A 23,373-nucleotide genomic window follows, 5' to 3' on the forward strand; every position below is an offset into this window, starting at 1 on the left:
TAAGAGTTCAGCTTAGAGGCTGGGCGCGGTGGCTCACGCCTGTAATCCCAGCACTTTGGGAGGCCGAGGCGGGCGGATCACGAGGTCAGGAGATCGAGACCATCCTGGCTAACACGGTGAAACCCCGTCTCTACTAAAAATACAAAAAATTAGCCGGGCGTGGTGGTGGGCGCCTGTAGTCCCAGCTACTGGGGAGGCTGAGGCAGGAGAATGGCGTGAACCCGGGAGGCGGAGCTTTCTGTGAGCCGAGATTGCGCCACTGCACTCCAGCCTGGGCGATAGAGCGAGACTCCATCTCAAAAAAAAAAAAAAAAAAAAAAAAGAGTTCAGCTTAACTTTCACCTCCTCAGAGAGCTACTCCTGAAATTCCAATCTAAAATTGCCACTCAGTCACGCTGTATTGCTCTATTTTAATTCTCTCCGTTAACAGTTATAACCATTTGATATATCTTGTTTATATATTTAAATTTCTGTCTCAACATATTAGATGTAAACCCCGTAAAAGAACAAGTACTTTATCATTTTGTTCATGGCAGTTAGGATAAATCTGTTTCACAGATGGAGAAAAAAAAAAAAAAAATACGCGCATGCGCCGTAGCTCTCCGGACTGGGACGGCTGTACTGAGCCGGTCTCGGGAGATGAAGGATGGGATGTGAGGCGGTCCTGCCTTGCCGCCTTCTGTCCCTAGTCTCCGGGTCCCGCCCTCCAGCCACCTTTGATTCGTGACTGGGTCACGGTCCTCACTCATGCCTCAGAACCGCGAAGAAAGGAAGCTAGCGTATTTGTTAGAAAACCTAGTTGGGAGTGCAAGGCAGAGAGCGTTCAGCACCCTTGTTCCTCCCGACCCCCCGGGACAGAGGCAGGGCTCTGGAGGGCAGGGATTCCCCCTCGTCTTGGCCCTACAGCCCCAGCTGGGCACTAAACTCGGGCCACGGTGGGGCGAGCGAGGCGGGCTCCGGAGGAAGCTGACGGCTGATGATGGCTCAGTCCAACATGCTCCCCGTGGCTGATGTGTTGAGTCAAAATGAACTGCGCAAAAAGCTATACCAGACATTTAAGGATCGGGGTATACTGGACACACTCAAGATACAACTTCGAAACCAGCTAATTCATGAGTTAATGCACCCTGTATTGAGTGGAGAACTGCAACCTCAGTCCATTTCAGTGCAAGGGAGCTCCCTCTTAATAAGTGCCTCTAACTCTTTAGTGGCAGATCACTTACAAAGATGTGGCTATGAATATTCACTTTCTGTTTTCTTTCCAGAAAGTGGTTTGGCAAAAGAAAAGGTATTTACTATGCAGGATCTATTACAACTCATTAAAATCAACCCTACTTCCAGTCTGTACAAATCACTGGTTTCAGGAGCTGATAAAGAAAACCAAAAAGGTTTTCTTATGCATTTTTTAAAAGAATTGGCAGAATATCATCAAGCTAAAGAGAGTTGTAACATGGAAACTCAGACAAGTTCGACATTTAGCAGAGATTCTCTGGCTGAGAAGCTTCAGCTTATCGATGATCAGTTTGCAGATGCTTACCCTCAGCGTACCAAGTTCGAGTCTTTAGAAATAAAGCTAAATGAATATAAGAGAGAAATAGAAGAGCAACTTCGGGCAGAAATATGTCAAAAGTTGAAGTTTTTTAAAGATACCGAAATAGGAAAAATTAAAATGGAAGCAAAAAAAAAGTATGAGAGAGAATTAGCCGTGTTCCAGAATGATTTTGAGAAAGCTTGTCAAGCAAAATCTGAAGCCCTCATTATTCGGGAAAAGAGTACCCTTGAGAGAATTCAAAAGCACCAAGAGATTGAAACAAAAGAGATTTATGCTCAAAGGCAACTTTTACTAAAAGATATGGATTTGCTAAGAGGAAGAGAAGCAGAGCTGAAGCAAAGAGTTGAAGCTTTTGAACTGAACCAGAAGCTCCAGGAAGAAAAACATAAAAGCGTGACTGAGGCACTTAGGAGACGGGAGCAGAATATAAAGAGTTTTGAGAAGACCTATGACCAAAAACTCAAGAATGAACTTCTTAAGTATCAACTTGAACTAAAGGACGACTACATCATTAGAACTAATCGACTGATTGAAGATGAAAGGAAGAATAAAGAAAAAGCTGTTCATTTGCAAGAGGAGCTCATAGCTTTTAATTCAAAAAAGGAGGAACTCAATCAATCTATAAATCGCATGAAAGAACTTGAGCTTGAGTTAGAGTCTGTCAAAGCCCAGTCTTTGGCAATAACAAAACAAAACCATATGCTGAATGAAAAGGTTAAAGTGATGAGTGATTATTCACTACTAAAAGAAGAGAGACTGGAACTTCTGGCACAAAATAAATTACTTAAACAACAACTGGAAGAGAGTAGAAATGAAAACTTGCGTCTCCTAAACCGCCTAGCTCAGCCGGCTCGTGAACTTGCGGTCTTTCAGAAAGAACTATGGAAAGCAGAAAAGGCTATAGTGGTTGAGCATGAGGAGTTCGAAAGCCGCAGGCAAGCTCTGCACAAACAACTGCAAGATGAAATTGAGCATACTACACAGTTGAAGGCCCAGATACTAGGTTACAAAGTTTCCATAAAGAGGTTAACTATTCAGGTTGCCTATTTAAAATCGCAACTGAAGCAAACTCAGACAGCCCTAGAGAATGAAGTGTACTGCAATCCAAAGCAGTCTGTGATCCATCATTCTGCCAATGGATTAATAAATGGCAACATGGTGCTTCACAATGGTGAGATAAGTGGGGATTTCTTGAACAATCCTTTTAAACAGGAAAAAGTTCTAGCAGGTATGGTTGCATCAAGGATCACAAATTATGCAAATGCAGGGATGGAGCGTAGTTCCCCTGATTCTGACCTTGAGTTTGTCGCCAATACTAATGCAAGGGTCAAAGAGCTTCAGCAAGAGGCCGAACGCTTGGAAAAGGCTTTCAGAAGTTACCATCGGAGAGACATTAAAAACTCTGCCAAAGGCCCACTACCAGCAAAGAGCCCACCATCTCTGCACTTGCTGGAAGCCTTCAAAAACATTACTTCCAGTTCCCCAGAAAGACGTATTTTTGCAGAGGACAGAGTTGTCTCTGAGCAGCCTCAAGTGGGCACACTTGAAGAAGAAAGGAATGACATCTTGGAAGCCCTGACAGGCAGTGCAGCCTCAAGGCTATGCGGGGGCACTTCCTCCAGACGCCTCTCCTCCACACCCCTTCCAAAAGCAAAAAGAAGCCTTGAAAGTGAAATATATCTGGAAGATCTGGGCAGATCACACATTGCTTCCCCCAGTCCTTGTCCTGACAGAATGCCCTCGCCATCACCCACTGAGTCTAGGCACAACCTCTCCATCCCTCCCTTCTCCAGCCCTCCGGAGCAGAAAGCGGGTCTTTATTGGAGACAAAATGAACTTCAAGACAAAAGTGAATTTTCAGATGTGGACAAGCTAGCTTTTAAGGGTAATGAGGAATTTGAATCATCTTTTGAATATGCAGGGAATGTGCCAAGGCAGTTTGAAATGGATGGGCCCTCTCCTGCCGGGGATATGCTTCATATGGGCGCAGCTGTAGCTGCTGTGCCCCTCTCATATCAGCACCCAAGTGTAGATCAGAAACAAATTGAAGAACAAAAGGAAGAAGAAAAAATATGGGAACAGCCAGTGAAAGAACGAAAGCAGAGAGAAGAAAGAAGGCAGAGTAACCTACAAGAAATTTTAGAAAGGGAAAGAAGAGAACTAGAAAAACTGTATCAGGAAAGGAGGATGACTGAAGAATCGCTGAAGATTGAAATGGAAAATGAATTAGAAATGAGTAATCAAGAAATGAAAGACAAATCTGCTCACAGTGAAAATCCTTTAGAGAAATACATGAAAATCATCCAGCAGGAGCAAGACCAGGAGTTGGCAGATAAGAGCTCAAAAAAGATGGTCCAGGAAGGCTCCCTAGTGGACACACTGCAATGTAGTGACAAAGTCGAAAGTTTAACAGGCTTTTCTCATGAAGAACCAGATGACTCTTGGTAACCATGTTTGCTGCCCAGCTTCTAACTTACATACCATGAGAAATTACATAAATTTACTCCTTTGTAAATGTTTCTCTATCAACAGATACAACTCTGAATAAAAATGTGTAATCCAAAAAAAAAAGAAAGAAGCTACAAATGTTTTTGTATTATCAATTTCATGTGGTACAAGCTAGTATATCCGCAGCACTAAGAATACTGTGTGGCAAATAGTAGGCACTTAATAAAAATTAGAATGAATGAATATCATAGAAATTTGTGTACCTGTTTATACTGAGAGCAGGGCAGTTATCTAGCACAGGATTAGATGCATTTTGACCATACTAATGAAAGTATTAAATTTAAAAAGTAAATGGTCCAAATAAAATCATAAAAGTAAATCCTCCAAATAAAATTAAATACTGAATTAGCAGGCTCAATATTTATTAAATTTCTACATTTTGACATAAATGAAGGTGGTAGCTCTTTCACTTTAAAAACTGAAACTTCAGGTGGGCACACCTAGTCTCCGCGACTTGGGAGGCTGAGGTGGTTAAGATCATTTGGCCGGGCACGTGGTGCACGCCTATAATCCCAGCAGGGAGGCCAAGGCAGGTGGATCACCTGAGGTCAGGAGTTCGAGACCAGCCTGACTAATGTGGTGAAACCCCGTCTCTACTAAATACAAAAAATTAGCCAGGCATGGTGGCATATGCATGTAATCCCAGCTACTTGGGAGGTTGAGGCAGGAAAATTGCTTGAACCCAGGAGGTGGAGGTTGCAGTTAGCCAAGATCACACCATTGCACTCCACCCTGGGCAACAAGAGCAAAACTCAGTCTCAAAAAAAAGAAAAGATTGTTTGAGGCCAGAAGTTCAAAACCAGTCTGAGCAATATAGCAAAATCCCATCTCTAAAAAGAAATAATTAATAAATTAAAATTTAAAACTAAAAACTTTATAAAGATCAACTTGTCCCAATTTTGTGATTTTAACAAGCCACGTTCAATAAAAACGAATCTAAGCCATTACTTTTCTCAGATTCTACTCATTCACAAATAGTCATAAATCGCCTCCTATGTTTCAGATACTATGCTAGAACAGTATCATAGAGTAATGGCCTCTGTATGTTTTAAATATTATATGTTTTAAATATTATGTGCAATGCAAAAAAAGTTTAAAAAGGATTTGTTTACTATATTACCTGTTTTAATATGAAGTGGGGGAAGAACATTCACATGATGAGGGGGCAAAATGCAAAGCTGCTGATTGGTGAAATAGGCAGCCATGAAACGAGCCATGGACTGGACGACTCTCACTGCTGCCTCAGGATGAACACCGCCCGCCAGTCCACACTCAAAATGAAACTTCGCAGCACCTAAGGAATACAGCAATGACCTAAGAAGATTGTGATCAACTACCAAAAGTAGTAATATTTAAGTTCCCAACATTATACAAAAAGAAAATTGTAATACGTTTTTTCTGAGATGAGCACCCATGGCCAATACAAGCTGAATTATAATAGGTACCATACTTCTTAAAGACAATAAAACCAAAAACAATTACAGTTGACCCTTGAACTTCACGGGTTTGAACTGCACAAATTCACTTATATATACAGATTTTTTTTTCCATAAATATACTAGAAAATGTTTTGGAGATTTGTGACAGTTTGAAAAAATTTGTAGGCATACCACATAACCTAGAAATATCAATAAAAAAAAGAAAAAGGTATGTCATGAATATAAAAAATATATGTAAATAATTATTTTATCATTTAGTACCATAAAATACATATAAACTATAAAAAGTTAAAATTTATCAAAATTGGCTGGGTACAGTGGCTCATACCTATAATCCCAGCACTTTGGAAGGCCAAGGTGGGCTGATCTCTTGAGCTCAGGAGTTTGAGACCAGCCTGGGCAACATGGTGAAATCCCACCTCTACAGAAAAATACAATAAAAAGAAACATTAGCTGGGCATGGTGGTGGTGCGCACCTATAGTCCCAGCTATTCAGGGTGCTGAGGTAAGAGGATCGCTTGAGTCTAGGAGGCGGAGGCTGCAGTAAGCTGAGATTGTGCCAGTGCACTCCAGCCTGGGCAACAGAGCTAGATAGACCCTGACTCAAAAAAAAATTATCAGAATTTACACAAACACTTACAGGCCATATATGGCACTGTTCACAGTCAAGAGAAATGTAAACACACATAAAGTATTAAATAACTGCATAAAATTCATTGTAGTTCCTACTGTACTACTGTATTAATTTTGTAGCTACTTCTTGTTGCTATTTTGAGGAGCTCAAGTGTTGCAAGTATTTGCTTAAAATACTGTCTAATCATCTCTGCATGAGCAGTTCATGTCTCTAGTAAAGTGCACATGGCAATAAAAAGCAATCTTACAATTCTTGTGTAGTTCTCATCACGTTTAGTGCAGTACCATAAACCTTGAATAACACCATAAGACCTACAGGAAGTGCCACCAGAGATCCTGGAAGTGTTCTGAATAAGCAGAAAAAATTCATGACATTACAAGTAAAAGTTGAATTACTTCAGACATACCATGGATTGAGGTCTGCAGCTATGGTTGTCCACCATTTCCGACAATTAATCTTGGAAACAGATAACATAAACTTGTGGTATCAATAAATACAGTACAATACTGGAAATGTATTTTCCCTTATGATTTTTTTTTCTCTTTTTGAGAGAGAGTTTCGCTTTTATTGCCCAGGCTGGAGTGCAATGGCGTGATCTCAGCTCACCACAAACCTCGCCTCCTGGGTTCAAGTGATTCTCCTGCCTCAGCCTCCCGAGTAGCTGGGATTATAGGCATGTGCCACCACACCTGGCTAATTTTGTATTTTTAGTAGAGACCAGTTTTCTCCATGTTGGTCAGGCTGGTCTCGAACTCTTGACCTCAGCTGATCTGCCCGCCTAACTGATAAGAGGAGCTCACTGAACCTAAACTGTTTGTATAAACAATGTGGTTTATGCTGAACATCTGTTTTCCCTCTGAGAGTGTAGAATTTTGGTTTGTACTAAGGCAGAGGGGTTTATGTGACCAGCCCCCCAATTAAAAACCCTGAGCACTGAGGTTCTGATGAACTTCCCTGGTAGACTATATCTCACGTGTTGTCACAACTTGTCACTGAGGAAACTAGGGACATCCTGTGTGACTCTACTGGGAAAGGATTCATAGAAGCTTATTCCTGGTTTTCTCCAAACTTCATACCATGCACCTTTTCCCTTTGCTGATTTTGCTGTTTCCTTTCACTGTAATAAATCATAGCTATGAGTACAACTATATGTTAAGTCTTCTGAGTTCTCCTAGTGAACCATCAAATCTAGGGGGTAATTTTGGGGTCCCCAACCCAGTAAGTATATGCTTAATATATTTTAAGCAATCATCATTAAAAATTAAGACAAATGAGCTGGGCACGGTGGCTCATGCTTGTAATCCCAGCACTTTGGGAGGCTGAGGTGAGTGGATCACCTGAGGTCGGGAGTTCAAGAACAGCCTGGCCAATGTGGGGAAACCCCATCTCTACTAAAAATACAAAAATTAGCTAGGCGTGGTGGCAGGCACCTGTAATCCCAGCTACTCGGGAGGCTGAGGCAGGAAAACTGCTTGAACCTGGGAGGCGAAGGTTGCAGTGAGCTGAGATAGTGCCATTGCACTCTAGCCTGTGCAACAAGAGTGAAACTCCATCTCAAAAAAAAAAATTAAAACAAATGAATTACTACAGGTCAACTTATCATGAAAGTTAAATCATGTAAGGACAATATTGCAAAAATAAACAAATAAATAAAGACTATCCAGTCATTTAAAAAGTCATATATATAAGTCTTTCACCCTGGGTACAGTGGCTCACACCTATAACCCCAGCATTTTGAGAGGCTGAGGTGTGAAGATCACTTGAACCGAGGAGCTCGAGATCAGCCTGGGCAACATATCAAGACTCATCTCTACAAATAATAAAATAAGTTTTAAAAATTAGCCAGGCATGGCGGGGCACAGTGGCTCATGCCTGTAATCCCAGCACTTTGAGAGGCCAAGGTGGGTGGATCACGAGGTCAGGAGTTTGAGACCAGCCTGACCAACGTGGTGAAACCCCGTCTCTACTAAAAATACAAAAATCAGCCAGGCGTGGTGGCGCATGCCTGTAATCCCAGCTACTCAGGAGGCTGAGGCAGGAGAATCGCTTGAACCCAGGAGGCAGAGGTTGCAGTAAGCCAAGATCATGCCACTACACTCCAGCCTGGGCGACGGAGCAAGACTAAGTCTCAAAAAAAAAGAAAAAAAAAAATTAGCCAGGTGTGAGGCACATGCCTGTGGTTCCAGCTACCTCATTTCCCAGCAGACTGATTTCTTGGAATTTATCTTAAAGAAATTATTAGTAATACTCACAAATATTTAGGTACACTGCAGCATTATTTAAAATAGTAAATACATGGCAACAAAATGTACAATAATGGGAAAAAGATTCAATAGATTTTTTTTTAGTTTATTGGCACTGGAAAATATTCATCATAATATTAAATTTATAAGACTATCCAGCTCTGGTAATATATACATATACATGTGTCAAAAGGCACTAGACAAAAAAACTAAACTTGTAAGTGATTTTGTTTCCTTTCTACTTTTCCATATTTTCAAAATTGCCTAATATGAACATGTATTACTTCCTTAATGAACACAAAAATTTAAAAAGATAAAAATCAAAAAGTAAGCCAAGCACAGTGGCTCACACCTATAATCCCAACACTTTGGGAGGCCAAGGTGGGCGGATTGCTTGAGCCCAGGAAGTCAAGATCAGCCTGGGCAGCATGGTGAGATCCCATCTCTACAAAAAATACCAAAATTAGCTGGGCGTGGTGGCACACACCTGTAGTCCCAGCTACTCATGAGGCTGAGGTGGAAGGATGGCTTGAGCCCAGGCAGCAGAGGTCAGATAAGCTAAGATCACTCAACCACACTCCAGCCTCGGCAACAGAATAAGACCATATCTCAAAAAAAAAAAACCTCACAAAATGAGACATTTATAAACAGTGGCTGAAACAATCAAGAATGAAATTATCAACTCTATTTAGAAATTTCAAATACATTGGGCCTTTCAGACACATTCATATATACAGTAAACATCTAGCAGTCTACCACCCTATAACCATTATAAATATATTACATGTTCATTCATATAGATCTTTCCCTCTGGTTATTACCTAATTTAAATATACGTCTTTGAAAAAGTCAATCCGGATACTCTGCAATCTCTTAAACAGATTTTTTTTTTTTTATTTGAGACGGAGTCTGGCTCTGTCGCCCAGACTGGAGTGCAGTGGTGCCACCTTGGCTCACTGCAAGCTCCGCCTCCCAGGTTCACGCCATTCTCCTGCCTCAGAGCTGGGCCTACAGGGGCCCGCCACCAAGCCCGGTTGATTTTTTTGTATTTTTAGTAGAGACGGGGTTTCACCATGTTAGCCAGGATGGTCTCATCTCCTGACCTCGTGATCCGCCCACCTCAGCCTCCCAAAGTGCTGGGATTACAGGCGTGAGCCACTGTGCCCGGCCCAGATTTTTTAAAAGACTAAAAGTATCCCGGAAAATGATTTTTATGATTTCACTAAACTGCTGTAAGCAATAGTTAACATACTAAGGAAAAACACTTGAGTACCTAAAATTATGTCTAACAAATATGGTTGTAAGAAAGCAATTATACTATCAGCTCAGCAGGCAATTACTATACTGTTAAATCCTGGGGATTCTAAGATTTAAAAACAAACAAAAAACCTCAACATAGTCCCTGCTATTGGGAAGCTGAGAGTCCAAAATCCAACATAATATACTTAATCACCAGAGAGGTAGAACAACCAACTTTTATGCATAAGCAATTTCATGTCTACACTATAAATACAAACTAACAAGTAAACATACTGAATTCTGTAGACCTAGCCACTCGAGGCGGCTGAGGTAGGATTACTTGAGCTCAGGGGTTTGAAGCCAGCCTGGCAACATAGGGAGACCCTGTCTCTTTTTAAAAATAAAAATAAAAAAAAAAGCATACCTGAAAAATCTTTATTTTCTTTTACAGGTAGTTGGGACCATCTCAGGATTTCTCTTGCTAGCTGATCACACAATCCTTGAGCATCATTTAAATTATAGCTATAGAGGTAGCAGTATAAGAGAGAAAGATAATAGCGTATCTGAAGAAAATACGTCCTTCTTCCTCCTGAAACAAGAAGTAAGCTCACCTTAAAAGTATGTAAGCAAAGGAATGCCCTTGGTGTAGTGCTCAATTGACAGGAGTGTGTAGTTTGTGAAAATTCATCAAGTTGTACACTCATGATATGTAAACTTCTCTGCATCTGTTTCACACTTCAATAAATGATTTTTTTAACAGGTGATCTGGGTACATTATATCCCCAAATAAAATTGGAATTATTTTACTCAGAAAGAATGGATAAGAGGTAGGCAACCAGCAGTTTCAGTCTTCAGATATGTAAAGGCAGTTGTCAGGGGCTCCTATCTTATATTTTTTAACATACTTTGCTCTTTTTCATTTTAAATTCTAAACAATTTATTTTCTTTCATCTCACCCTAGGATGACTTAGATTTTATCCAAAGAAAGCTGCAAATTCTTATCATCTTAGCATTAAGGTCTACTAATAACTTTTATCTCAAGTATACACAGTATGAAACAAAAGGGAACATGCCACAAAAAACTCCAAGGAACCATATGTGTATCAAAGGGATGGCCAAAGAGACTTACTGAAGCAGAAGAAACAGTTATCCAATAAGATAGGAGCCCCTGACATCTGCCTTTACGTATCTGAAGACTGAAACTGCTGGTTGCCTACCTCTTAGCCATTCTTTCTGAGTAAAATAATTCCAATTTTATTTGGGGATATAATGCACCCAGATCATAATTTCTCCCTAGATGTGGCCATGTAACAATGTGACTATGTTCTGATTCAAGAGGTAACATTGTATACAATTTCCAGAAAAGCTGCTCAAAGAAAGGTAAATCAGCTAGGAAATGCAACCTTTCTAGCTCTTCCAACCTTTGTCCTATTTGCTGCCTAGAACATGGATGTGATAGCTGAAGGTCCAGGAACCATCTTAGCCTACGTAATGGCCTTAAGATTGGAAGCAATGCACTAAAGATGATGCAGCAGAAAAACTAAAGGAGACTGGGGCCTTGGTGATACCACGGAAACACCAAATCAGCCCCAAACTGCAACTTCTGCCCTCCTTTCACAAAGGAAAGCCACTCTTTCTCTGTTGAAGCCACTGCTACTTTCAATTTCCATTACTAGAAGCCGTTCCTAATGGATGTAGTTGTAAATGAAATAAAATAAAATGTCCATAATGGAACTCATTACAAAAACTTTTCTATATCCAGAACTTCAGATCTCAGTGAATGCTGCTCTTCTTCATCCAGATGGACAATTCCCAAGTCAGAGAACTACACTAGCCTTCTTTCTCCAAATCTACTCAATCACAAGTAGACTGATCAAGCCTATTAAATAACTGTCAAATGTAACCTCTGTTCTCCATTACCCTTGACGTTGCTTTGGTTTCAAGGCTTCTCGTCTGACTGATTTTCTTGCCTCCAAGTAAAACCCATGTCCCTATATCATAGTCCTGCAACTGACCTTCCACAACTGTACCAAAGTGATCTTTCTAAACGGCCTGTCCTTATTTGTACAAGTCCCTTTCCTACCTAAAGTGTCTTAACTGATTCCACTGTCTTCAAGATAAAATCTTAATTCCTTCCACTCCATTAAAGACTCTCCTTCATCATCTGTTGTCCATCTGCCTCTCAACTTAGCTCTTATGATCCTATCACCAATATCACATATACATATATCACATAATCTAGTCCTACTAAACTACTTGAAGTTTACCAAATTGCCATGGTTTCTCAGGCCTTTTTGGTTTTGGAACACTATATACTCTGTTAAGCCATTCCCATGACCTTAATTGGCCAATCTCTACTCAATTTTAAATGTCAACTCCAAGAGGCTTTCCCCAGACTGATGCTTGCACTCCAGCCTGATTGTATTGAGGTGTTCTTCTGTGCTCCCTAAACATCTACCATAAAACATAATGAGAAAAGTGACTGTAGGCAACTTGAAGGTAAAGTTATTTATTTCAGTTAACCCTAGTGCCTAATACAGTGCTGGGCACATAGCAGGCACTCAACAAATACTGGTTAAGTAAATGAATTAATGAAATATACAAAGCCACAGCAGTCAGAAAAGATATGTAATAACAGACCAAATCTGACCACGTAGGAGTTGCAGTCAGGGTTCCAGGGTCACCAGCTGAGAACCTCTGTCATCTCAGCCATACCCTCAGCTCTATATCATAAAAGCTATAGCTTGTTTCTAACATCCACACTCCATATCCTTATCAAAAACCCCACGAAGCCCATACTTAATGCAACGATACGTTTAACTTACATACAATTCTTAAAGTTAAATTACTTAAAGGCAAAAAGCCCTTGCTCCATGTTTCTCTAAGTCTGTAAGAAGGTGGTGAAATATATGACCTATAGTTTCCTATTGAGATACTTGCAGTCTCTCTAAATGACAAAAAAAAACACACACACATTATTTTATTTAGGCTCTAAATCTCATTTTTCCCATCAACAATCAACCACAGGCTTTATCACAAATCAAAGAAAGGACAGAAGGAGACTTACCTATAGATCACTGAAAAGATTTTTAGTGTTACCAATTCCAAGGTTAAGAATAATTTTAAATAAGTATTCATGAGTGTCAAGTTGCCTACAACATGTATTCTATTGGCATTAGGATATCATAAGCACTCTGAAATTTAGAATTTTTTTAAGGTCTATAGCAAGCTAAAAGATGTCCTGCTAATATAATGGCACATATTTTTTGGAATTTAGAATTACTGTTAAGGTCTACAGCAAGCTAAAAGGAGTCCTGCTAATATTATGGCACATATTTTTTAACACTCTCCTACCTTTCTCTTCGATTTCTTGTAGAGCTTTTTTCCACAGCTGAACAGACTTTTCATATGATCCTAATAAGAAACATTCTTCTCCTAGAAAGTTTTTAACCAACAATTAGTCATAGTTAATTATATTACTTCATAAAAATTTACTTTGTTTTAAAATTCAGTTAATGGAGCTCAGCCAGAAATTATTTTGAAAAACAAGTCATTACAACCAATTAGAAATTCAAAGTCTGGTTAACTACGTCATTTATTCATGGAGTTAGAAAATATTCATAAGATACTGACCATTGATAGATTTAAGTTCTAAGGTTTGATTCAAGCAATCTCCAGTACTCTGTAGGTTAGCCTGCAAATGACATAACAGGGACTTGACAGTAGATGCTTCATGTGTCATCTTTTCAGTTAACTGACTATCAGCTTCAAGAACTCTTCGATTTAATTGTGCTTGATACCATAAAGTTTTTCTGTACAGTATTCTCCAGAGAATAAGCAATCTGCACATAAAATCAGGTAATTATCAAAAGCAAATTTTAGGCTAATGATGAGTTTAGCCTCCTTTTCAGCCTATTTTTTTTTTTGCTTGTATTCTTCATCAGTATAACATACCTACAAACTGATCACATTTAAATATAGTGCAAAATAAAATGATCAAAAAATGCCTTATATAAAATCTTCATAAATATTTTAAGCACCTGTAATCTTCTTTTTTTTTTTTTTTTTTTTTAAGACACAAGGTCTCACTACGTTGCCCAGACTGATCTCAAACTCCTGGGCCCGAGCAATTGCCCTACCTCAGCCTCCCAAACAGGTGAGATTACAGGTATGTGCCACTGCACTCCAGCCTGGGAGACGGGGTCTTGCTCTGTTGACCAGGCTGAATTGCAGTGGCTCCATCACAGCTTACTATAGCCTCAACCTCCTGGGCTCAAGCAATCCTCCCATCTCAGCCTCCCAGGCAGCTGGGACCACAGGTGCACCACACTGTTTTTTTTTTCTTTTCAGGCAAGGTCTCCTTCTGTCGCCCATGCTGGAATGCAGTGGCGTGATATCTACTCAATCTCTGCCTCCTGGACTCAAGCGATCCTCCCACCTCAGCCTCCTGGGTCGCTGGGATTACAGGCACATGCCAACAGGCCTCGCTAATTTTTTAGTTGCAGAGTTTCATCGTGTTGCCCAAGCTAGTCCTGGGATCAAGTGATCCACCCGCCTCAGCCTCCCAAAGTGCTGGATTACAGGCGTGAGCCACTGCGCCCAGCCTAATTTTTTTAAGAGGTCATTTTTTTAAGAGGTCATTTTGGCCGGGGGTCGTGGCTCACGCCTATATCCCAGTACTTTGGGAGGCTGAAGCGGGTGGATCACCTGAGGTCAGGAGTTCTAGATCAGCCTGGCCAACATGGTGAAACCCCGTCTCTACTAAAAATACAAAAATTAGCTGAGTGTGGTCACAGGCGCCTGTAATCCCAGCTACTCGGGAGGCTGAGGCAGGAGAATCACTTGAACCGAGGAGGCGGAGGTTGCAGTGAGCCGAGATTGCGTCATCGCACTCCAGCCTGGGGGACAAGAGTGGACTCCATCTCAAAAAAAAAAAAAAAAAAAAGAGGTCATTTTTTAACAGTACTTAACTAAACCAAAATCTTTCAACATCATGGTTTTCCGAGACTCAGAAAATATGTATTGTACAATGTTTGGCATAAATCTTACAATTTTTTTTGGCAAACTAAAAGTGTATACATTTATCACGTATAACATGACATATTTAACATGATGTTTTGAAACATGTACTTAAATATTTTAAAAACTAAAATCTATAATACTGAGTGCTAACAGATACAAGGTTTCTTTCTGGGGTGATAAAAACGTTCTGGAATTAGTGATAATAGTTTTACAACCTTATAAATATACTAACAAACACTGAATAGTACATTTTAAGATGATGAATTTTACAATATGGGAATTGTAGCTCAGTTTCTAAAAAAGTAAAAAAAACTAAGCTAATAGTATCCCAGTATTAAAATAAGTGATTATACCTGTGTCCTGGCTGTTGTACAGGATTTACTACTTGAGGATGAATCTTGAAAAATGAGTTCCAAGACCAGTTTTTCTGAAAACCACTATCTTGAAACATTTGAAAAATAGGTACCACCAATGAGTCTTGAGCTGTTATTTTACTTCCATCAGCTGATGCTGAAATAACTTCAGGTTGAAGAATGTATACACCATTTAAACTGTCAGCTACCATTTTGAGTAAATAAAAACAGGCTAAAAGTTTCTCTGAGAATAACTGACCCTTTTGTTGCTGAGTCAGCAAAAGTTTTATAGTATTTGAGGTCAGCTTTATCAAATGCCCCACATCTTGTTTGTATCTTATATCCCAATAATGGATTGATAAACACTGATGAAAAAGCTGAAAGATACAAAGTATCCATGCATTATGTCTTGAGCTTTTGCTTAAAACAAGATCAAGTTTGGGAAAAGGACATTTTATAAATTGAAGAATGTAAAAAAAATGAGTGATACAAACTACTATGTAATTTAACATTAAATTTTTTTCTGTCACAGTTTTTGAAATTCCTATAGTCCATGCTGCAAGTAGACTTTTCTGGATAGAATGCAGTTCTGCAATGGTTCTATCTGTCTCCTCACTATCATCCTTTGCATGTATCGTATCAAACATAGATGCAAATTCCAATCTTCCTTCCGTCATACTACTACACAGCACATCATCTCTTTTGTTCCAAAAAGGAAATAAGTTGTCTGGAAAGTGTCCGCCTTCGTTAGTTTCTTCTGCTTCAAAATCCTAAAACATGAGGGGAAAATAAATGATACTTAATACCATTTAATACCTTATCAATAGAATCACTGTGGCGTTCTTAAATTTCTCTTCCCTTTAATAAGAGAAAAACAGAATATGTTTCTTGGAATAAAGTCATAATTGTTCCAAGTAAATAAAATTCTGCTACTAAGTACCTGAAAATCTGCTGTATTTTCATTTAAATTTATTGTTTCTTCTGCCTGCAAGAATTTGGGGACAGTGAAATCGGCTGAACTTTCATTTCCTTGGTGTTTTAACAGGCTAGACCTTAGGGAATTCAGTGATCGCAAGTTCAGTCCTTTGCCTTTTGGCTAAAGAAGAAAAGAGGAAAGATTTCCAAGAGCAAAATGTTATCTGTAGTTCTATTATAAGCAATTAAAAATTCTATAGACAACTGTATACAATTCAAGGACGTTATTGTCAGTAAAGTTTTAAATTTGAAAAGAAAAAGGCAACTTTTCCCAATGATATAAAAAAGCACTATACCTTAGACAATATCACACTTTGATATATTTTCTCAAGCCTCTGGGTTGAATCAAGTAGAAGTGATCTCATGTGTACTGATGGAGATAGGCTATCAAGAAATCGAAGGGTTGTGACCATATATCCATCAGATATAACGAGGTAGGGTAACCATGAGTGTGCTTTTATAGAAAATCTCTGTCTCATAGGGTCACTATCAGAAGCTGATGAATCAACACAATTATTTGAATCTTGGAACGTAAACTGCTGTGGTCTAGTAAACAAACATCAAAATACAAGAATCAGTAAGAGAAAGATCTTCAGGAAAACAATAATGTTTTTCAAAAAAAAAAAGAAAAAGTTACAGAACAATGAAAAAGCAAGCAGGTGAAACACACAAAAAATATTAAATGTGTTTATATCTTTCAGGAAAACAACGGTGATTAAGACAAAATAATATATAGGTTCATGTGTTTTTAAAATTTTCCTAAACAGTAGCATTTATTCTATTTTGTATTTATCTACATACAACCTATTACAGAAAATAATTCAGGCAGTTTATTTTTACCATTAAAGAGAATTAAATAGTTAACTTTCCTCTTACCATATATTTAAATATGCTTACACAAAATTATGAGGTATCAGTATACTTTTTATTAAAGAGGAGAAAGAAAAAAGTTGAGAAGATTTGGAGAGAATGGTGGTGAGTAAAATTTTACCTATTTAAATTTGAGTTTCCACTTAACTTAAACATACATTATTGTTATGATGTACCTGATTCTGATTACTTAATATCACTCCTTATTAAAGTTGGGGCTTTACAAATATCAAAGGAACAAACCATCAAAGTATATTGTAATTTTTTTCTGGTTAGGCAACTATTCAAATATAGATTTTTTTTATTAGCCAAATGGCAACAATAGAAAATTGGCAATTATAGGACATACACCCCACAGACATCTGTAGAACCATTAGAAATAATGCCTAACATGCAAAGATGTAAAAGATATACTGTTAAATCAAAAATGGAAAATAGTAAACAGGATATATCACATTATCTAGTTTTTAAAAAAGAAACTAATATTGCTATTATCATTGTTATATGAATATTTTTAAAATTTGGGGGACAACATACTAAAATGTTAGTAATTGTTACCTTTGAAGTATAGGATTACAAGTATTTAATTTTCCACATTATTTAGTTTTATAACATTTGATTTTTGAGTGCTAAAATAAATAATGAATACTGTATTTTCATAATCAGAAAAAAAGCAGTTTGGAAGGCCCCAAATATTAATTTTAAAAGAGAATATGAGAAAATTCTAATGAACTATGAATTAGACCATAACAAGTAAGGAAAAAATACTTTCACTGCAGGAAGTGACACGTTTTTCCATTAGCATTGCCAATTGCTAAAAATTGTCATCTTTGGGAAGCCGAGGTGGGCGGATCACGAGGTCAGGAGTTTGAGACCAGCCCGACCAATATGGTGAAACCCCATCTCTAGTAAAAATACAAAAATTATCTGGGCGTGGTGGCATGCGCCTGTAATTCCAGCTACTCAGGAGGCTGAGGCAGAATTTCTTGAACCCGGGAGGTGGTGGTTGCAGTAAGCCGAGATCACACCACCACACTCTAGCCTTGGCAACAGAGTGAGACTCTGTCTCAAAAAAAAAAAAAAAAAAAAAAAATTAAATGTCTTTTTTTGCTAAATATAATCAAGGAGGCCGGGCGCGGTGGCTCAAGCCTGTAATCCTAGCACTTTGGGAGGCCGAGGCGGGCAGATCACGAGGTTAGTTTGAGACCATCCTGGCCAACATGTTGAAACCTCGTCTCTAAAAAATTAGCCGGGCGTGGTGGCGGGCGCCTGTAGTCCCAGCTACTCGGGAAGCTGAGGCAGGAGAATGGCGTGAACCCGGGAGGCGGAGCTTACAGTGAGCCGAGATGGGGCCAGCGCACTCCAGCCTGGGGGACAGAGCAAGACTCCGTCTCAAAAAAAAAAAATAAATATAAATATAATCAAGGAAACACCCTACCTCAGTTTCCTTTCTATAAAGCAAACGGAATAGATTAATTTCAAACGTCTTTTCCAACTTTTCTGTCTTGCAAATAGTTATGCATATGTGTCTAGCCACATATAATCAACATCAATAACAACAAATATTTACTGAGCACTAACTTTATGCCAGACAATGCTGATTTATAATTATGTATTATCTTACTTCATTCTCTAAACCCTAAGACACAATTAGTGTCACACTCATTTCACAGTAAAAGAAACTGAGGCTTAAAGAATAACCCTTCTGCAAGACTGGAGATCAAAAGAAATTTTTAAAAATAAAAAAATTGGTCTAGTGCGGTGGCTCATGCCTGTACTTCCAGCACTTTGGGAGGCCAAGGTGGGTGGATCACCTGAGGTCAGGAGTTCGAGACCAGCCTGACCAACATGGTGAAACCCCATCTCTACTAAAAATACAAAATTAGCCAGGCGTGGTGGCACATGCCTGTAATCCCAGCTACTTGGGAGGCTGAGGCAGAAGAATCGCTTGAACCCGAGAGAGGGGGCTGCAGTGAGCTGAGATCACACCACTGCACTCCAGCCTGGGCAACAAGAGTGAAACTCCATCTCAAGAAAAAAAATAAGTAAAAATAAGAATGAAAATTTAAAAATTGAAAAAAAAAAAGAATAACTAACCCAAAATCATACAACTAATAAGTAAAAGAACCAGTATGTGAATCTTGATCTGACTCCAAAGCCAAATTGCTACTTCATCTCACAAGTAAAAATTATAATATGACACATGCTATCCAAGTAACAAAATATCACATGTATCCCATAAATATGTAAAATATTGTATATCAATAAAAAATAAAAATAATTTTAAAAACTACAACAAAAATTAAAATACGGCTAAATCCTACAGTTTTCTATCCATTTCCAATAACTTTTTCCCTTTGGGAAAAAAGTAGATAAATCCATATGTCAAGTTAATTTTGAGTTATTAATTTTCTAAGTGCTATTATTTTATAACAATAAATGCTATATCATACTTTTATTAACTTTTATATCAAAGAAGATAATTTTTCATGCCATTAAATATTTTAATAACTTATACTTACTTAGTCACAATGTCACATTTTCACCAGGATTAAGCCACAAAAAGAAATAGAAGAAAACTATAAATAAGAAACAGATATTGAGACGACAGACTCAAAGAAAAAGTAAGACAATTTGAAAGATGAAATTTTTTTTAAATACACAGTAAAAGTAATACAAAACAGAAAAAATCTATAAACAAATTAACACAATTCAAATGTCTCACCTATACGTTATTAGTGGATGAAGAGGAATAAATTCTGCTGGCCCAAATTCTATAGAGCAACCAAATGTAATTAATGTTAGCAATTCACCTTGGCAGGTCAATAAAACCAGAGAGCCACGTTTTAACATACAAGCCAGAAAAAGACTATCATGCGTCCAGCTGATATCACCTACCCAGTAGGACCTATAATAAATAAGAGACAACATGTTTAGAAGAGATACTTTACAATGTCTATGATGATTTAAAATGGGCTGTACCAAGCAAAGGTGTGAAAGTTCAAAAAATGAGGGCAAAAGAATGACTAGTAATAGACAATTGCCATACACATTTCATGAATTTTACTTCCTAGAATAAAGGAGTTTGTTCATAAACATCTATTTCAACAATATTCCAATTAGAAATTCATAAGCAATTAAAAAACGAAAAAATTCGGCCAGGCACCGTGGCTCAAGCCTGTAATCCCAGCACTTTGGGAGGCCGAGGCAGGCGGATCAACTGAGGTCAGGAGTTCAAGACCAGCCTGGCCAAATGGTGAAACCCTGTCTCTACAAAAATACAAATAAGCCAGGCGTGGTGGGGGGTGCCCATAATCCCGGCTACTGGGGAGGCTGAGGCAGGAGAATGGCTTGAACTGGGGAGGCAGAGGTTGCAGTGAGCCAAGATCGTACCACTGCACTCCAGTCTGGGCCACAGAGAAAAAATATATATATATTCCTAAAGAACTGAGCTTTTTAGTCACTCACATATTAGAATGAATTTTAATCCTAGTAGAGTCTACAATCAAGATCTACTGACAGATTTCAAGGCCACATCTGTCCTCTCTGCAGGCTGTTAGAGTCCCTCTCAACAGCAGACTCTCCCTCTTACCAAAGCTCTAACTGGTACTACTCCTTAACTATTTCGTGATTTTTTAATTTATTTTATTTTTATTTTTTAAAATTTTATATTTTAACCCTTATTCCCTTCTTTTCACAGGTGTTATATCTAGTGATACTAATGTTTAATGAGAACAAAAAGTAGGTCCTTCTCAGAAAATGACAGACACTAAATCAAAAAGACCACTGAACTGAGACGAATACTTTCAAAGTATTATGAATAATATGAATGAGAAATTTACCAAAGAGAAAGGAACTTGTGGAAAGTAAAAGAAAATGAAGAGGCAGGGCTAGATAAACCTAAAAACTCTGAAAATGCATAGAACAGCATGGAAAAGTATTCAGAAAAAGAAGTTAGAAGCTGTAAGAGGAAATTCTCCTACTCTGTAATTTTGCATGGATCCTGGTGGTAGCTCATGTGCCATCCCAAATCAACACCTATGTTACTATTGACTCATACGTACAGGATGCATATGTAGGGACTTGTTTAAAAAACTAGGCTTGGCCAGGCACGGTGGCACAGGCCCGTAATCCCAACACTTTGGGAGGCCGAGGCAGGTGGATCACGAGGTCAGGAATTCAAGACCAGCCTGGCCAAGATGGTGAAACCCCATCTCCACTAAAAATACAAAAAAATTAGCCATGCATGGTGGTGGGCACCTGTAATCCCAGCTACTCGGGAGGCTGAGGCAGAGAAGTGCTTGAACCCGGGAAGCAGAGGTTGCAGTGAGACGAGATCGCACCACTGCACTCCAGCCTGGGTGACAGAGCAAGACTCCATCTTGGAAAAAAAAAGACTAGGCTCTCTCGGCCAGGTGCAGTGGCTGTGCAGTGGCTGTGATCTGTAATCACAGCATTTTGGGAGGCCAAGGTGGGAGAATTGCATAAGGTCAAGAGTTCAAGACCAGCCAGGGCAACATAGCAACACCCTGGCTCTACCAAAAAAAAAAACAAAAAAACAGTCGTGGTGGCATGCACCTGTAATCCCAGCTACTTGGGAGGTTGAGGCAGGCAGGGGGATAGCTTGAGGCAGGCAGGGGGATAGCTTGAGGCAGGCAGGGGGATAGCTTGAGCCTAGAAGTTTGAGGCTGCAGTGAACTATGATCACGCCATTGCACTCCAGCCCAGGTGACAGACTCCAGCCCAGGTGACAGAGCAAGACCTTGTTGCAAAAAAAAAAAAAAAAAGGAATACACTCAGATCAAGATGGCTGACTAGACACAGGTAGTATGTAACTCCTCCATGGAGAGGAACCATGGACTATCTTCTTACTATTAAGTAGTAAGTAAGACTAAGAGTGGGAAAAGGCTCCTGAACACAGGGAAGCAGTAAGAGAAAAATCCGCAGGGCTTCTTACCCCAAAACAGGCTTTCATAATCTCTGAGTGGGAGAAACCTTCAACTCACTAGGGCCTTGGGCCTGACATATGGAGCTGCCTAAAGAATGCTCAGAGACATTGCTCCAGAAAGGGAAAACACATGGAATCCCACAGGCATCCAAGCCTAGAGCAGCCTCAGAAAGCCTAGATACCGGGGATCTACAGACTTGGCTGCTACTGCACCGCTTCAGGGAGCAAGAGGGGAGACCAGGCACTCTCAGGCACTCCTGGGAGGCTCCCTATCACCCTGCTGTGGGCTGCTGTTGAGATTGAGATGTGAGCAGGCTGCATTCCTCACAGCTTCTTGCCTACACTGCTTGCCTGGGAGGGATACCACCCTCTCTGGTCCCAGGCCCAAGGTACCATTTTGACTGTTTACAGCTGGGCTACGACCCACCCTTGGGCTGAGTTTGGGCTGAGGTGGCTGCAGGCACCACCCAACTCAGGGAACAGGGGAGACCAAGCTCTCCGAAGCACACTTAGGAGAATACCCACCACCCTGCCACAGAGCAGCTATGTCACTGGGGACTAGTCCCCCACAAACCATCACAACTTCCAGTAACTCCAACATGGACTACTTGGGTCCCAGTGGGTTGCTTCACCACTACTACTGCCATCGCCCACACCATACCAGATACTCAGGGGCCTGAGAAACCGCTCACACACCTAGACCACCACTCCCACTACTAGCTTCTAAGCATGCCGCCTGGAAGCCCAAGAATCAGCCTTCAGGACCCACCAATACCAGGGCCAGTATAAGGTGGTCTAGGGCCTAAAAACAGGCACACTCACCCCACTGCTGCCACTACTAGGGCCTGAAGACTGGCTCAGTTGTTGTCCAAGTCCCTAACAAAACTTCACCATAACCCCAACTAATAACTATACCTTAAGCCACTGAGGAAATCACAGGTGCCACCAACCCTGTGTACTACTGAAGAAGTCATACAAAGATTACAGTACTACAAGTATGCAAAATCAAAGCCAAAGTATCCTACTCAATCAACAACATACATACATCTTCAGGAAAAAAATTCTCCTCTATAAAAGCATTTTCAAAAAATTAAAACAAGCAACTGCTGTACCAGATGCACAGCCATCAATGGAAGGACACAGAAAACATAAGAAAAGCAAGGAAATATGACACCACCAAAGGACCACAAAAATTGTCCAGTAATAGATGCGAATCAAAAATAATTCCCCCAAAATGCCAGAGAAATAATTCAAAATACTGATTTTGAAGAAGCTCAATGAGATGCAAGAAAATCTGAAAACCAATACAAAGAAATCAGAAAATCAATATGAATGAGAAATTTACCAAGGAGAAAGATTTAAAAAAAAAAAAAAACTCTGGAAATAAAAACTGAATTGAAGGAAATATAAAATACATTCAAAAGATTCAATAATAGACTACACCAAGCAAAAGAAAGAATCTCAATCAGACAAAAATAAGAAAAAAAAAAAAAGAATGAACAAAGCCTTCAAGAAGTCCGGGACTACAAAAAGTGAGTGAACTTCTAAATTATCAGTATTCCTGAAGGGTAAGAGAGATCAAAAAGTGCC

The 23,373-nt window shown here is 39.4% G+C and overlaps 2 protein-coding genes across 18 annotated transcripts in view; one reads left to right on the forward strand and one right to left on the reverse strand.

Annotated features, from left to right (window-relative positions):
* The window catches only part of CPLANE1 (ciliogenesis and planar polarity effector complex subunit 1), a 150,025-nt gene that overhangs the window by 110,437 nt on the left and 16,215 nt on the right, over window positions 1-23,373 (reverse strand). For all 17 annotated transcript variants that reach the window (XM_054487076.2, XM_054487081.2, XM_054487077.2 and 14 more), the window contains 8 exons: window positions 19,561-19,743; window positions 16,262-16,511; window positions 15,931-16,086; window positions 14,991-15,760; window positions 13,249-13,457; window positions 12,970-13,050; window positions 10,040-10,204; window positions 5,181-5,354 (listed from right to left, as the gene is read on the reverse strand). In XM_054487076.2, the coding sequence (XP_054343051.1) occupies window positions 5,181-5,354; window positions 10,040-10,204; window positions 12,970-13,050; window positions 13,249-13,457; window positions 14,991-15,760; window positions 15,931-16,086; window positions 16,262-16,511; window positions 19,561-19,743 (1,988 nt within the window). The remainder of the gene's footprint in view (window positions 1-5,180; window positions 5,355-10,039; window positions 10,205-12,969; window positions 13,051-13,248; window positions 13,458-14,990; window positions 15,761-15,930; window positions 16,087-16,261; window positions 16,512-19,560; window positions 19,744-23,373) is intronic.
* Window positions 43-4,110, forward strand: LOC129036115 (centriole and centriolar satellite protein OFD1-like). The gene has a single exon (XM_054487085.2). The coding sequence runs from the start codon at window positions 977-979 to the stop codon at window positions 3,998-4,000; it is 3,024 nt and encodes a 1,007-aa protein (XP_054343060.1). The 5' UTR covers window positions 43-976; the 3' UTR covers window positions 4,001-4,110.

This window comes from Pongo pygmaeus, chromosome 4 (genome assembly GCF_028885625.2).
Source record: "Pongo pygmaeus isolate AG05252 chromosome 4, NHGRI_mPonPyg2-v2.0_pri, whole genome shotgun sequence".
NCBI classification, from domain to species: domain Eukaryota; kingdom Metazoa; phylum Chordata; class Mammalia; order Primates; family Hominidae; genus Pongo; species Pongo pygmaeus.